Source organism: Caretta caretta, chromosome 4 (assembly GCF_965140235.1).
Source record: "Caretta caretta isolate rCarCar2 chromosome 4, rCarCar1.hap1, whole genome shotgun sequence".
Classification (NCBI taxonomy): domain Eukaryota; kingdom Metazoa; phylum Chordata; order Testudines; family Cheloniidae; genus Caretta; species Caretta caretta.
In genome coordinates, this window is record NC_134209.1 from 102,382,673 (window position 1) to 102,399,884 (window position 17,212).

The 17,212-nt window shown below is 38.5% G+C and overlaps 1 protein-coding gene across 12 annotated transcripts in view; it reads left to right on the forward strand.

The window, feature by feature from the left end:
- Positions 1–17,212, forward strand: part of FRYL (FRY like transcription coactivator) — a 415,631-nt gene that overhangs the window by 208,560 nt on the left and 189,859 nt on the right. For 9 of the 12 annotated variants that reach the window (XM_048848366.2, XM_048848367.2, XM_048848354.2 and 6 more), the window contains 7 exons: positions 652–731; positions 1,318–1,398; positions 2,501–2,669; positions 8,793–8,885; positions 11,260–11,358; positions 12,625–12,726; positions 15,254–15,298. In XM_048848366.2, the coding sequence (XP_048704323.1) occupies positions 652–731; positions 1,318–1,398; positions 2,501–2,669; positions 8,793–8,885; positions 11,260–11,358; positions 12,625–12,726; positions 15,254–15,298 (669 nt within the window). The remainder of the gene's footprint in view (positions 1–651; positions 732–1,317; positions 1,399–2,500; positions 2,670–8,792; positions 8,886–11,259; positions 11,359–12,624; positions 12,727–15,253; positions 15,299–17,212) is intronic. The other 3 variants (XM_048848359.2, XM_048848361.2, XM_048848368.2) reach the window with 1 other exon arrangement.

Sequence of the window (17,212 nt, forward strand, 5' to 3'; positions counted from 1 at the left end):
TAATCATCAAAAAGCTTCAGAAACATGATTTTTGACAGTTTAAAAAAAAAAACACATACACACTGGGCAAAGGTGGGCTGTGCATTTGGGGCCAGTGTTCAACCATTTCCTTACACATTTGTCACCTCCTTTGATGTGATACAAACTGGGCATAAACTCCTCTTCTCTGTTCTTGCTTTTTCTCTTTGCTCTTAACCAGATGGATGAGCTTTTAAACTGATGCCTTTGGCCTCCTTTCCCTGACATGAATATCTTTACCCTACATTTGAGGTTAAATCTGGAATGGTCAGACCACATCAGTTAGTGAGGTCTGAAATGAAACAGTTAATCTAGACTCATAGCTATTCATGATATGCACATAATGATGTGATCACTTAATTTTTGAGTGCCATTTTTGATTACTTAAACTCAGTAGTCAAATTATTTAACAGAATGCCACACATCACTGATGTGGAGTCATAGTGCTTGAATATCTAGGCACAGAACCTCACCTGGTTTCAATTGTCACAGCTCCACTGAAGTCAGTGGAACTGTGACAGTTACGCCATCTCAGGATCTGCCTCCTAATCTATTCTTGAATATTTCTAAGGGGCGTAGCACTGTGGTATTTATGTACTGATATAATAAAGTGAAATTGTATCTATATTTCAGATACCTGTTCATCCAGTGCCAGATCCTTTAGTACATGAAGTTCTGAATTTGGCTTTTAAGCACTTTAAACACAAGGAAGGGTAAGTCAAGTTTAATTCATGCACATAATATTTTTTGTTTTAATTCACAGTGCTTTATCATCCGGCTGTTTTCAGACTGACTGCATAGGTTTTCTGTTCTGATTGCCTCACACCTAATAGATTTGGCGATAATACACAAAAAATGTAGTTAATACTGATTTTTGAAGCTAAAAATCATGACTGTTTAAAAAAGACAGCTGTGTGCAATAGAAGGCTTATTTTGTTTGTCTTAAAATATACAGCTTAATTTGCACAATAAGGGCAAGAAAAATAGAAGTTCGTTGTCAGGTTACATAAATAAACTCTTCCCATGTAGAGTGCTATATACAGTTCCACCTTAAAATGTATTGCATCCAGTAAGCCTACCAAAATTAACCTACACCAGTTCAGATGTTATCCATTTTTAAACTTAAAAACAGAATGTAGGTCTGAAAGAGTTCCCAGTGAAGTGTGGTCTTTCTATTCAGATTGGAATTCCTCATTGCATGGAGCACCTTTTATGTTTTGTATACCGCTGAGCACACTGTTGATATGTTCAAATAATATTTTCTAAAAGCACATCCTTGTTCTTTTCTTCTCCCCATAGGTATTCAGGAACCAACACTGGGAATGTGCATATTATTGCAGATTTATATGCAGAAGTGATAGGGGTTCTTGCTCAATCAAAGTAAGCTCGATATTTCACTTCTTCCTTTTCCCTCTTTTTTTTTCCTCCAAAAGGTAAAACTATCCTCCCTGACTACTACTTACAGCACATTTATTAATAATGTTAGCAAACTGGAAGCTTTTCCATAGTTGTACATAAGGAAGTCAGTTACTAATCAAACATTTGGCATAGCAGACATATTGTTGTGCATCATTCCCATAGTCTAACAAAGTAAGAAATGCTGTCCTTTCTTTGAAACATAAATTATACATCTTTCTATTGCACAGTGCTTCCTTCAGTATGGCACTTTCCTCTCTCTCATTACTAGTCTCTCTCATTAGCTTGAGTACAATTCCAAGTCTGTCCAATGAGGGTTGGAATAAAATGGGAGTGTTTAATGGCTCATAACTTCATGAGATGCATATTGTGTATTTCTATCATTTAATAAGATTTTACAGATTAGACATTTAAGAAATATTTTCAAAGCTAATGAGTTTAATTTAAAAATAAGACCTATTGTATCTTGCATTATAGGTACATTTTATGTACTTGTGTATTCAGGGTTTATTCTCTGGTTTGCCTATCTGCTCCATGTTTGCACCTGTAAGGTATTGAAATGCATAGGTATCCTCTCTCTCTGAGCAGCTTTTTGTAAATTACATTGTATTTCCTCCTTCAAAGAATGGAACAGATACAACTCAAATGAGAAAAATGCTGTCTATATGCAGTTACAGAGACATGCCTCAGATATTTTTGTGTAAAGGCCAGTGAGTGTAATTGTAATTTTAAAATAGCTAAGTGCTCATTTATTCAACAAAACTATGCATCAGGAAGATTTTTAAGAAGATGCTGCCATTTTTTAGGTATATAGATGGAGTAAATAGAAAGCTGACATCCCTCAAATGTTATTTGCTCTGCCTACATATGTTTTCTAATATGCTAATCACCACAGTATCTAGACATCAAATACAAGAAATAAAATCTGTCTACCTTAACTGTGTCTCTTTAACTGTAGCTACAATATCATTGTCAGATAAAGTTACTTGAAAAATATGTTTAAAATAGAAATAAATTAAACTGAACTAAGCAATATCAATGTTTGCTATGTGTGTAAATTATCCAGGTTTCAGGCTGTTAGGAAGAAGTTTGTCACTGAATTAAAGGAACTGCGGCAGAAGGAACAGAGTCCTCACGTAGTACAAAGTATCATCAGCTTAATTATGGGGATGAAGTTTTTCAGAGTAAAAATGTATCCTGTAGAAGACTTTGAAGCATCATTTCAGTTCATGCAGGTAAATGTGCACCACCTGGAAATAAAGCAGATGTCATTTTGAAACTAGATTTATCTTCTGTGTGTCTTCGTTAGCAAGGTTCTGTCTTCTTTGATGGCTTGCATATGTACACTGCACTGTAGGTGTGGTGTGTGAGCTCCTTGTGCATCAGTGCTGGAGACTTTTTCCCTAGCAGAAATTTAAGGAGTGGCCTTGCCTACCGCTGAGCCCCTTGTGCTGTGAATAAGGGTATAAAGGGTGGAGACACCCTGTCCCTCTTCCAGTTCCTTCTTACCATCCATGATCAGCACATTGGTGTTCCATGTGAACAACTATTTGATCTACCTAGTGGTACTCAAAAAGTTATGACTATTCATTTTCTTTTCTTTTAGTGTTATAAGTTTAAGTTTGTTTCTTTTGATTTAGTCCTTCTTTTGTCCTGTTTTCAGTCTGTCAGGTCTCTGGATCCAGCCTACGGGGGTGGGGAGTATATGTCAAAGTCTCCTGGGGTTCAAATCTTATGCAGGCTGCAAAAAGCCTATGCCTGTTAGTGACCCTTGGTCCTGCTGCCTCAAGTGTTTTGGGTGAGGGCCACATCAGAGATAGGTGCTCTATCTGTCACAGCTTCAAGACTAGGAAAAAGCTGCTGGAGGAGTGCCTCTGGTATATCTTTAGATCAGCTTTGGAGCCCTCTCAGTCATCTAAGGGAAGCTCAGGCCCCAGAAGCACAAGCAGAAGTCTGCATCCATTGCCTCAAAGCTTAGAGTGAGGGACTCTTCAACAGACGATCCTTCAGACATATTGGTCCTCATCCTCAAAAGAAACCTGCACAATGCTTTCAAAAGATGAGCCTGGGAGCTTAAATTCATAGACACTAAAAATCATGGACTGAATAGAGACACTTATATTGCTTATTACAGCAATTTATAACCCACTAACAACCCCCCCCATCTTCCCTCTTCCCCCCATATGACTGGAGGGGTGTTAATAGGCCACTTTACCTTGAATGGTCCTTTGAAATGTGTGTTAAATATTTATGCTAAATAATCATGTTCAAGTCCTGTATTTAGCAGTGACACTGATTTAGTTTCCCAGACCCGAAGAAGAGCTCTGTGTAAGCTTGAAAGCTTGTCTCTGTCACCAACAGAAGTTGGTCCAATAAAAGATATTTGTAATGGGTTGCCCCCCTCCCTCAGTTAGAAATTACATAAACTGGGTTCAATAATAAACAAAATACGTTTATTAACTACAAAAGGTGGATTTTAACTGAATATAAGAGATAATAGAACAAAGCAGATTACTAAACAAATAAAACAAAACACGCAAGCTAAGCTCAAAATACTTAAGAAACAGGTTACAAAATGTACTTTCTTACCCTAAATGTTATTTTAGGCAGGTTGCAAAGTTTCTGTGGTTCAAAGTTCCAGTTATATTTCTTTTCAGACTGGACCCCTGTCTCAGTCTGAACTCCCTCCCTGCCTTCTCTTCAGGTGGATTTAGCAGTCTTTCTTCTTGGGCAAACAGGCCATGGAGAGGAGTCATCCTGTTTGCCTTCCTCCCTACCCTTAAATAGGATTTACATAAGGCCTTTGTTTCCCAAACTTGACTCCCCCTTCCCTTCCAGTGGAAAGTTACAAGATGTCGTAGGTAATGTTTAGTATCAGGTGACAAGACCACCTGACCTAGTAGTGTCACAGTTATGTCCTGGATGCCTCCCAGGAGGGAGAGAGATTAGTATCTTCATGGTTTGGTGTGCCCTTCTGATGGCTCATCAAATTCGATGGCCTGTCATCTGGTGGGTGTCTTCCCAATAGACACCCAGTTGTAATGGTTACATAGTCCATATTCCTAACTTTAGATACAAAAATTATATTTGCATACAAATTGGATAATCATATTCAGTAAATTATAACCTTGCCAATGATATCTTACAAGACCCATCTTGCATAAAGTACATCTCAGTTATGTCATATCCATATCATAAGCATAGTTCCGTAAAGAATATGGAGTACAATGTCACAATATTATCTCACCTACCTTGACTCTATAATATCCTGGGACTGACACGGTTACAACAACAACTTTTCCACATTTAACCAAAGTGTTCACTTTCTGGACCTAACTCCACCTCAACTCTTTCCCTCTATCCCCCACAGTTGTGCATGGCTCCCATTTGTAAGGGGACAGTAAGGTTGGTGTGGGTAGGAGAAGCACTGAAACTATAATCTTCAATGGGACAAAAACCAGCTGTTAATAACTTTAGACAAACTACTGTAAGTTTTCTACAACTGTCCCATCCCCAGCTGGGAACTTTCTAAACATGTCTCCTCCCTTCCCTTGGTCCAAACTCCCCTGGGCCCATCACTTCCGGTGTGCTAGCTGAGAAATGCACAGACATGGGCACAGTGACTGTTCATTGATAATCTGTTCTATAGCTTCTGCCAAAAGCATAATAGTGGTGTGATGGGTTGGATCACAGAAACCCCTTTGGGGGCTGCCAACTGATGTGCCAAGACTACTTCTGCCCCTGCTTTCCCTGTCCTCTCAGCTTGGGACTTCAGTGCCCTGCCTGGTTTGAGCCAGACCCACTAGCCTGCTGCAAACCCAGACCCAGGTCTGAACCACTTCTCCTTACAGCTGTAGGCTTAAACTGAAAGCAGCTTAAGAAGTGTTTCTGTCTTTAACACTCAGATGCCCAGTGGGGTCCAAACCCCAAATAAATCCATTTTACCCTGTATAAAGCTTACACAGGGTAAACTCATAAATTGTTCGCCCTCTACAACACTGATAGAGAGGTATGCACAGCTGTTTGCCTCCCCGCCCCCAGGTATTAATACATACTCTGGGTTAATTAATAAGTAAAAAGTGATTTTATTAAATACAGAAAGTAGGATTTAAGTGGTTCCAAGTAGTAACAGACAGAACAAAGTGAATTACCAAGCAGAATAAAATAGAACACTCAAGTCTATGTCTAATAAAACTGAATACGGATAAAACCTCACCCTCAGAGGAATTCCAAGTAAGCTTCCTTTTACAGACTAGTCTCCTTCTAGTCTGGGTCCAGCAGTCACTCACACCCCCTTTAGTTACTGTCCTGTTTTCCAGTTTCTTTCAGGTATTCTGGGGGGTGGAGAGGCTATCTCTTGAGCCAGCTGAAGACAAAATGGAGGGGTCTCTCAAGGGTTTAAATAGACCTTTTCTTGTGAGTGGAGACCCCCTCCTCTCTCCTATGCAAAGTCCAGCTCCAAGATGGAATTTTGGAGTCACATGGGCAAGTCACATGTCCATGCATGACTCAGTTTTTACAGGCAGCAGCCATTGTCCACATGCTACCTTGAATGTCCTCATGTAGACTTCTTATGTGGATTGGAGCCTTCCAAGATCCATTGTGCGTTAAGTGCTTCTTGAGTGGACACTTAACTTGCAAATTCCTTTCTAAAGAAGCTGACCAAATGCCTTACTAAGGTTATTTAAAATCAAACCAGTATACAGCCAATATTCATAACTTCGAATACAATGATGACACATGCATACAAATAGGATGAATAGATTCAGTAGATCATAACCTTTACATAAATATGTTACATGGCATATGTAGCATAAAACATATTCCAGTTATGTCATATATACATTCATAAACATATTTCCATAGAGCCTTATGGGGGGCACCGTCACAAGTGGTTCATCAGAAATCTATAAAATCATTGACTTATGCCCTTGTCTTTCTCAGGGACTGTTTAAGATTTGAAGCAGAGCATGAGCTGTGCTTAAAATCAGGAATGTAGCACAGTGCAAGAGGGGATATTGGCGGGGAGGATGGGTCTCCATTTTAACTTACCAGCCTTGGGTTCCTGTTCCTGTCATGGCTCAGTGCCCTCCTCCGGTTTGTAAAAGGGTTGCTTCCTCAACTTGCTTCTCCAGGTAGAGGTGCAGAAACATGCTTCTTGTCCTCCAGGTCTTCCAGGGTATCCTCCATGCTCACTGCTGCCTCTTTGCCCTGGCCCTCATTGACATCCCATCGGACAGTGAGGTGGGGTTGAGGAGGGAGTTTTGAGCAACTTTAGGCTGTGTACTGGGAGCTCTTGACACCACCTGGTCCCATTCATCATAGAAGGGACATGTACGATGAGAGATTGTTGGAGTCTTTTGCCCTCCTGTACAGAAGCCTCAAGAGCTTGATGCATTCCCGGCACTGAGCTCAGTACCCTCCTGCTCCAGCCTCAGTGAAATTTCTGGGTGTAGGTGTATGTTCCTGCCACTCCAGGAGAAGTCTTAAAGACTGTGTACTCCAACCACACATTGACCAGCACCTGGCAGGCCAGATTAGCTCTTTGCAAAGCAGGATCCAGATTCACCTATATTGATCAAAAGAGTGTAGCAGAAAGCTGTTCTGGTGTGACAAGTGCAGCTTACTACTAGTAGTGAAAATGGGAAGACTGATCTTTATGGATTGGGTAAGGGACAGGAACAATGGGGTTCAGTGCATTGTGTAATTGGGTGCAGAGGACTATTGAAACTCAAAATGTGGTACATGCCCCTTACCCCTGTCCACACAGCAAATCTTGCATGGGTATGAGGCTGTGCCACAGCCTGAGGCATGTACTTACTCACACCCCTCAAGCAGGTAGCTTATTTGCCCTGTATTCATGCCGTCTGACAAAAGTGCTTCTGAGGTTTAGATGTGGATAATAAGGGGGTTATGGCACAACCATGTGCATGGAACTGTTTATAGTTGCTAGTGTAGATGTAGCCTTAGACACCCTCCAAATGGATCACCAACTGCATTGCAATGGTTTATACTGCTAAGAGAGTAACATCTCCTGATAGTCTCAGTGTGTGCTTCAGAGCACATTCAACATCAGCTGCGTTTCTGGTGCATGTCCCCAATCTAGGCATTTGTAGAGCAGCAATGGGTCCTTGGTCTATATTTCCACCATACATTACACACTGTCTGCCCACTTCAAGGGAAGAAGCAAATGTAGGTGAGGAAGTCCCTCTTCAGAAGAGATTCCCAAGCTGTTACCTCAGGACGTGGGCCGTGGAGTCATCTACAGTGTAATAGACATATGCAAGCACCTAAAGAAGAAAAAATGGTTACTTAACCTTCTTGTAATGGTTTGTTCTTCAGAATTTGAGGCATATGTCCATTCCATGACCCATCCTCCTTCTCTGATGCGTGAGAGTCTACCACTGGGTTCTGGTGTGAAGGAACTGGAGGATAGGTGGGGCACCTTTGCCCTTTATACACTCACTTGAGAAACAAGGAACTCGGCTGTGGGCTGGGCTGCTCCTGTGGGTACCAGTAGGGAAAAATTCTCCAGTACCAGGGCACAAAGTGTTCACATACCTACAGCATAATGCACATCTGCAACACGTCTCAAAGAACAATAATTGCAAGAACATTAAATAACTATTTTAATCTAACAAAGTTGCCCAGTACAAAAACAACTTGGTATTTTTTACTCTTCTCTTGAGACATCTTATTTAATATATATTTTAAACATTATATTAATCAGTGACTTAGAGCTTCTTCCAAACTAAGCTAAATATTTTTGGCAGTCAGTTACCAGTTTAGGTCCTGATTCTGCAAAGACTTACACACATGCTTAAATACCTTGCTGGATTGAGACTATAGTGCTCATAGTCTTGCAGGATCAAACCCTTACTGTAAATATTTTCTCTAAAATTATGTTTTGTATATAAGTTATGATAGTACATAGTAACATTTATAAATGTTAAGTATTCTTAATGCCTAAAAATTTTCTAGTAATGACCATAAGAGTACCGCATGTTTTCAGATATTTTAAAACAATCTGAGCAGGAAGATTTACCTTATAATTCTATTTATGGGAAAAAGACATAATAGAAAGACAACTGCGGTTGCAACTGTTTTTAGTTTTCAAAAAAATTGCTGGGGGTAGAGGCATAGAATTTGAAACCTTACCTTTGATAATGGTATGAATGAGTCTCAGATGCTGCTGAGGAATGGGCTAACTTTTATTTTTAAAATTATTAATTTTAAGTAGCTGCCAGTGTAGGACAGTTGGTGATGTTCTTATACAACAAATTAAAACTTAAAATGTCTTTATTTTTGTCTTTTGTTTTTGTTTGTTGTTGCTGTCTTTTTAACACTTGATCGTAAAGGAATGTGCTCAGTACTTCCTGGAAGTAAAAGATAAAGATATAAAACATGCACTTGCTGGTTTGTTTGTGGAGATTCTCATCCCTGTGGCTGCTGTAAGTAGTCTCCACCCCCACCCCCCCTGCGCGTGAGTTTGATTAGTTTTTCTTCCTGCAATTCTTTCAATAAATCCTCACTGGGTTGAATTTGTGCAGACCCATAAAAGCTGTTGGGCAAATGCAGTGAGGCAAGAATTTACCTATCAGTACCTAAGTGCTCCTATGAAAGCAAGCATATCAGTACTTCCTACTTATTATCTGGTTTCCCACTTGTCTTTAGGCCTAGAGTAATTGCTCTCTCACCATAACTGTTATCTCTCATATTTATTGTGATAGGCTGAATTCTGCAGTTCTTATTTAGTCTTTACTCAAGCAAAGCTCTCACTGGCTTGTTCTTCACCAGCTGAAGCCTCTGAGCAGCCTTCAAATGTAGCCCCAAGTGTAGCATGTTACTGCCTGTTATAGCCTGTAGGTGACTGAAATGTACGCAGACCTCAAAAATGATTTTCTGTGCAAAAGAAAAGGATGCAGTCCTTTGGCTAAGTGAGTCCAATAAGACTCTGAATTTGTGAACAACCTTGATGTTTGGTGGGCATAATCCCTCATTTGAGGGAGAAGTCACAGCCTCTGCCATTTTCTTAGAATGATTTCTCTTGCCAGTACGTATCATCTGCATCTTACGCAGTTGAATTTGAGCTAAACAGCTTTCATCTGAGTTCATTCCTCCAACAGACAGTGACAAAGGAAAACTGCATTGCCTAGGCTAAAGGAATAGGAAACAGGGCTGAGTATCATCAGCATGTTGAAAACACAGCAGCCCATAACACTTCTCCTTCCCTGAGGAGGTTGTAAGTCAAGAAGACTCTGTGCCATCCAAGCCTGAAGCCTGGATGATAGGTATCCTAAAGATTAAAGGAAATTGTGTGTCTGATGTTGGCCAGCCATCACTTTCTCAATAAACTTCCACAAAATGAGTTTAGAAACTTTGTAGAAGTTGGTGAGATGGTTATGTCAAATGATAGTTTCATTAGCAAATGCCAGACCACAATACGTTGCTGGTAAACAAAGTACCTTCCCAAAGAATGGTGGGTCCTGAGTCCATTCATCAAGTGACTGAAAGGACTTCTGTCATTACGCTCAGGACCCTTCACTTTGTTACAATCAGAGAAGACAGTGTTGTTCGTTCCAATTTGTGTTATACTGCTTTCATTGTATCACAGACAGTAACCCAACTTGGATTTAAATGTAAAATGGAGCCAATTATGCCTCTTTGAACCACTTTAATACATTGATGATACCCTAAAAGTTATTTTTTTATATCAAGAGAGCCACTTTGTTGGCTCAAATACTTTTCAAGTGCATTTCACAATTTGTCTGCTTCTCATCACGTAAACATTCAGACTATTGCACTGAGCAAAATGGGGTTGCCATTTTTTGATGACTGCTTTATGAACGAAATAATAAAAATTAAGAAATTCAGTTACCTTTTATATAGAAGGACTAGAGAGAAATTATTAACTTGCAGTTGCTACAAATGTGAAGTTCAGTGCGTCTGTCCAGTGTAAAATCAAACTAATTAGGACTACTTCTGTAACACCTTTGATGTGTTTGTTTCTTTACAAAGCACATAGTTTAGACAGGTCCCTCCCCTGAAGCGCTTACAATATTAATTGGACAAATACTAACATTAAAGGATGAAGTGTGAAGGTGAGAGAACACACAGTGAAGTTGGTCAGCAATGGAAGCCTAAATATGGACTAGGAGAGATGTGTTGATGGGGAGAGGGTGGGTGCATGGGAAGGCAGCAGTTCTGGGTTTGTACAACAGAGTGGGAAAGCCCTTAGAGTGTGTGAGTGTGTGCGCACGTTCATGCATCGAAACAAATCCATGGTGATTTTGCGCCTGAATTGTGAAACCAAATGAAGACACTGCATTTATGATAGGGTACACAGTAATAAGCCCCATTCTTATTGAGTCCCAGCTCTCAGATTTATTGTGCATTAAGGAAAAAGGGTAACAGTGAGAAAAGTTGAGTGACCTCTTTTAACAAAAAACTACACACAGTTTAAAAGAAACTTCTGTCTAAGAATTTGGTGTTGTCTATAGTAAAATAGTTTACGCACTTAGCATGTGTTTAAAAATAAGACTCTTTTTCCTTAGTTAAAGCATGCAAATTCAGAACAGATGTTTCTGCACTTTGTTAGTCGCAACATTTTCATTGTTTTACTAGATGTTTGTGCTATATGACACATTGATTTCATGTGCTGCCCATTACATCTTCTACAGAAAGACTTGAATAACTTCACTAACCTTAAAGATAATCTAAATGTTGAATTTTCATATGCCTGTATAGTTCCGCTTTTAATATATTTTAACTTCTTTCTTTCTGCCTAGATCTCTATACTCAATTATTTATATTTATTTTCACTAGGCTGTTAAAAATGAAGTGAATGTGCCATGTTTGAAAAATTTTGTGGAGATGCTCTACCAGACTACCTTTGAATTGAGCTCAAGAAAGAAGCACTCACTGGTATTAAAGAAATATTTCAGTTCTTCACATATTTACTGATATATATTATATTTTTAGATTAATGATTTACCCAAGGAAAGTTAAGGGAGTTCTTTAATATAAAGTCTTAACTCCTAAAGGCAGCGCAAGGATTAAATTTATGCTTTTTTATACTGCTTCTGCTTGATCTTTGATGTTGGTGTCGTTGTGCAGGATTTGTTCTCCCTGTGAATGAAAAGTAATTCTACCTCTGTTCTCATTCCCGAGCCTTTCCTGAAACTGACAGTTTTTTTTAATTATTTCAGTGGTTTGTGATGTGGAGTTGTTGTTCCCTGATATCTCCTCTGATAGTATAAATTCTGTTCAGTCAGAATCTCAATGTGGATTTAATTAAAGGGCAGAAGTGGCAGACCATATATTTTTTGCAGAAGACCAGCTGCCTGTTAACTACCCTGCTCTTATCTATTAGCTCTTCTGCCCACATGTTTCAGCTTTTCCCAGCATCTGTTTATCTCCCCAAGCTTAGCTCATGGATTTTTTTTAAAGTGTGTTTCCTTTCAAGGATTTAACTATACTTTTCTTTATTTTTAAAATTTTTTTTGGTGTAGTATTTGTCACTCCCTTTATTCACATTCCTATAATGCAAGTGAATTCGTCTCACTTTGCATCTGGCACAAGGCTAATTTTTGTGTCTGTGGTTTGTACTTTTATTAAATTTACTTTAAAATTACTTTAAAATAATCTCTTACATTCACATATGGAGGACTTTGAGTACAATAGAGATTCCATTGCTATCCTATTTTAGGATTCCAAGAATTAAGGAATGGCTGTCATTATAGACATTTAAACACTAGTTTGTAACAAGAATGTAATGATATCATTGTCAAACTTGGTGCTGAGAGGACATTTAGTTTTATTTTTTTAAAGTCAGAAACATTGTTGCATTATTCTTATTATTTAACTAGGTTGTATTTCTCTCCCCTAACTTTCATCCTATACCAAAATGACTGTGAATGAGACCAATTTTGTATTAAGGACCAGTATACTTTCTGTTGAAAAACTTTTAACACCTTAACAAATCTTACAGCACTTTGTCTCCAGCAGAAGAAGGCACCATGGCTCAAGTACTTACAAACTGTATTAAATCTGTGAAGGTAGAACAGGGGAAAAGGCAGTGCTCCTGAGCACCCAAAGCCTTACTCAGGTTTTACTGGGGTGATTGTGTTGTTCCTGAATGTATTTCTCACAGAGCAATTTGATCAGTTCTTCTTTTTTCCCTCCTTGTAGGCTCTGTATCCATTGATCACCTGCCTGTTGTGTGTCAGTCAGAAACAGTTTTTTTTAAATAACTGGCACATTTTCCTGCAGAACTGTTTGTCACATTTAAAGGTAAGAAACATTCTTAGTTCAGAAACCTGTCACAAATTAGTGGCATTCAGTCTTATGAACTTTAAGCATTTTAATACCAACTAAAGCAAAATAAATAATTAGCTGTTTAAAAGAACACTGTCAAATAATTATTCTAAAAACCTTTTGAATGTTTTAATTCTCCATTGTTTAGTAATGCGTTTCCTGTGTTTTATGTGGTGCTGGAATTGGCATGGCACTTTTTTTTTTTAAATGCAAAAGGTAGCTGTTTTAACTCATTTAGGTCCATTTGATGCTATCTTTGTGCATCAGCTTCATTGGTTCATGTTTGCATAGCTCTAGGAGCAGTGTTTGTTACTCAGCTGTTGTTCTACAGCCAGCAGAGAGCACAAACAATAACTCTTTTGATCACATAAAAATTATTGCTGGGAGGTCTGTGTATGTGTGCGCGCTCTCACACTTAAGTAATATAAATAGTAATTTCAAAATATATCTTCCTGTTTGATAAATTAGTTGATTAAAAAAGAAACTAAATATGTAGTCTGGAGGGGAAATGATCTCTACATCCTATACAAATTTTAAAGTTGTGTAAATTTTGAATATAAAACTTAGTGTCCCTTTTAACTCTTGACTGAATTCGATAGCATTGTCAATATTACTGGATTAATAAATGACACAGATCATTGATATTTTGAAATTATGGGGTTTTGTCCTAATTTAAAGCTTAAATTATTTACTGTAATATACTCTTTCATAAATTTTTATTAATGTGGTTTATTAGTAATGTTTATTTTGTTTAACATCTTGGTTTTGATATTTTCAAAGTAATGGATTCACCTTATTGTTAGCATTGTTTCTGGCTAGCTATGTGTAACAATTTCCAAATCTTGTCTACATGCTTATGATTTAAATTATGTAAACCACGGTGAAAGCTGCTAAAGCAAAACACAGAGTTTGATGTTTTTGAAGGTTCTTTTGTCTTCATGACATCTTTTGTATGTTTCTGTTGCTTGTTGGGTTTTTTGTATATTTTTTCATCTAACATTCTTCAAATTTTTTCAATGTCTGCTTTGTTTTTTGTTTTGCAATTGAAGCTTTCCTTTAAAAAAAAAAAAAAAAAGCTGAATTTCTTTTGCATCCTGAAGTCAGATATTCCTGGCATACCGTCCATAGCTGGCAGTTGATGCATTAAAACTATCAATGCCAAAGAGTTTAAGTAGTAACTGCGCAGCATGCATTGTTTACTTCGAATATTTTTCTTGCCCATTAACAACTTCACACATTTACCTTAGGGCTCTATTCAGCAGAAATTTTATATTTGAGCTTCTGCAATGCAGAACATAGAAGTTTTGGTACTGTATATTGATGAGGGACTTAGCAGGGTATTTGGTAGACCACTAAGTCATTTGGACTGCAGTTCCACTATTGTTTTCTGTGGTTATCTAGCCATGGATTGAGACTTGGGTGAAGTGAATCTTTCAAATTCCATCCCAGTTATCTTTTTATTTTGCTTCAGCTAAGCTTGTTTCTCTGTGCATGTTGGCGCTAACTAAATGAGTAGTTAATTGCCCAGCAGGTGCTTTTCTAGATTTATTTTTTCGCCTCCTCCCTCATTTTTTACTTGGTCTCACCATAATATTTTATTTTTATGCATTTGCTTGAATTATTTAGCTATATGCAGCATAATAAAGATTAAGTACCTATTCACTCTAAATGTCTCTGACATCCTTTAAAATATAATTATCAAAATTATTTAATTAGAATATCAGCAGGTTTCATCTGACCTCCACTAGCAAAAATCAGGCAAAAATTAAAAATTGAAACAATAACATTCTCATACTACTAATTACTCTTATAACTCCCCTCCCTCCTCCAAAGGCTAGGGAGAAAGATGGGCTTTGTAACATTGCTGATCACAGCTGTGGCAGTATGTTATGGAGAAAGAAGTGGTCTCTTGGTATAATGTATAGGGCTTTATTGGTCATAGCATTAGCTCTAAATTTCACCTAGAAACCAATAGAAATTCATTGGAGATTACGACGCACAGGAGTAATATATTCCACTTAACAAATATTTCCGTGAATTGATTCAGTAGCATGTAACTGTATCAGTATTTTCAAGTTTTTGGCTAATATTTTAAACCATTATTTTGGATACTGTACAGTTAATTTTCAATGGCTTGGTCAGGAGATTATCAGCTTCCCTGAGTCTGAGGATGAGGTCTCTGATCCTACTTCTGCTTCTTAAGGACAAGGAGGAAAAAGGTTTAAAGAGTCTGCACAAGTGGGAAGGGAAGTGTAGAGTAGAAGACGAGGTATTTCTTGGGAAAAGATAATTTTTTGCCTTAGGAAATTAATTAGTGTCCATTGCCACTAAACCATTGAAGCTAGTGGAGCATTCAAAGCCGTTACCAGGAAAAACCTTATTTCTGTGAATAGAGTCCTTAGTATATGGCTACCTGTTGTTTTGTGCTTTTTTTCATCTAACATGCATGTGCCTTCCATTCTCATGTTTGTTATGTTTTGCTGTCTCACATTGCTTTATTTAGATGCCATCTAACAACAGTATCAGAAAACAAATAGAAACACTCCAGGTGAGTTAATATGTTGTAATAACATGGTGAAAGGTCGCTTGGTCTTCTGTAACTGCGTATTTTGTTTTCGGTGTGTGTTGTTGCATTTTGTGTCTTGTGTGGTTCTATAAAATTGCTATTGGCATCATCAAGAAGCAACAGCACAAAGAAGCATCTTTGAAAAAACATTTGAAAGGTTTGCTAAAGGAGGGAGTACTGTAAATCATCTGATACCAATTTGCTTGAGGAAAGGTAGATTTGTGAGACTGAGCAACAATTGAACAGCCCAGTTCATTAAACAGCATTGCATGCTTACAGTAGGAGCTAAAATATCTACATCAAATATTTGGTTATTTCTGTTACGTTTATTTCATGCAAAATTGTCTTGTTAGCTAACTTGGAAACATTTTCACAATAAAAAAGATGAAGCTGGTTTATTGTGATAACTTGCAGTGAACTACAGTAAAACCTGCCAAGAGTGACCACTCATGGGAGTTAGCAAAAGTGGTTGCTTATAAGAGGTGGTCTTTCTTTTCAAAGGTTTGCCACCAGAGAGCGGTGGTCTTCCGTGGCCTCTGCAAGTAGTCACTCATTACAAGTAGTCTCTCTTCAGAGGTGATATCTAGGGCAGGTTTTACTGTAACTTGAAAGACATTTACATTGTTGGTTTTACAGGTTTTAGAAAATAGAAATTGTTTTAGTTCAGAACAGAAGAAAAGTTTAACAATATTAAAAAGTACTGTCTTCACTAAGTGATTACATTTGACTAACATGGAAAAAATGCTGTTTTGTTTCTTGCCTTCATCAAGATATTTGTTTCATTAAATCATTTTAATGTGTCCCATTAGATCAGCATAGATTCATTGTCTTTTTTTGTTGTTGTTGCTTTTGTAACCCTTTATATATCCAGTTAGATTTTTAACAGTTTATATTATACTCTGCTGATATATTTAATCCATACAGATTCTTCCATGTTGGAAAATTTTAGGAATTAAAACAGAGCTATATTTGAAACAAAATACACGATCAAAATGCGTCAAATAAGACCTGACATATATTAGCCAAAAGACTGGAATATGTCAGTATGTTTAGTTAAACAGATTTTTATTTGTAGCATACTGTAAATACCCGTTTCAGAGAAAAGAGAAAAGCCTTTTACTATGTAAACCTTTTTGACATTAAATATGTCATAATTTTTATAAAATAGAATAAAAAAGCCATTTCCTTTAAGCACATTTGTCTAACTTAACATTTAGTTATAGGACAGGAATGAAAGTACAAATGCCTAGCAGTACAAGACAACCATGACTGATAATGGTTTAAAATTCTTTGATGCTGTTTGTAAACATAAAGCCCTTACTCAATATGAAAACCTGCAACATTCTACACGTGGGCGGTGCCACCTCTTCCTGTTGGTGGTGGGGGAGGGGGGACTTAAGGTAGGCTAGACAGAAAATTGGGGGAAGGGGTTTGTCCCCCCCATCATCATGAGGTCCCACCCCTCTCCATGGCCCCACCTGCTGCTCCTCCTCAGGTAAGCGCGGGCCTCACCTCCTCCTCTGTCACCTCCCTGAGGCCCTCGCCAGGTCAGAAGCTGGAGCCGGGCAGTGCAAGATGACTGCTGGACTGGCTGGTACCATGGTGCAGGCGGCACTCCCATGTTTTCTGCTGCTGCTGTTGGTGCCCAGGATTGGGGGCTGCTTGCAGCCAGTAAGATCTGCCAGGGTGGTGGGACCCGGCTCTGGGGTCAGCAGAGCCTATGGGGGCAGGACCCAAGAGCCTGGGCTAGAGTGGGTCAGTTGGGTCACTGTGGGGAGCCCCAGCCCCTCCATCTGCCCTGGGTGGCATGCCCTAGTGGACGGAGACACAGGTGGAGGGCTGCTCTTGGGCACCCTGGAACCCTGTCCAGCTTACTTCTCTGCTGCTGCTGGAGTG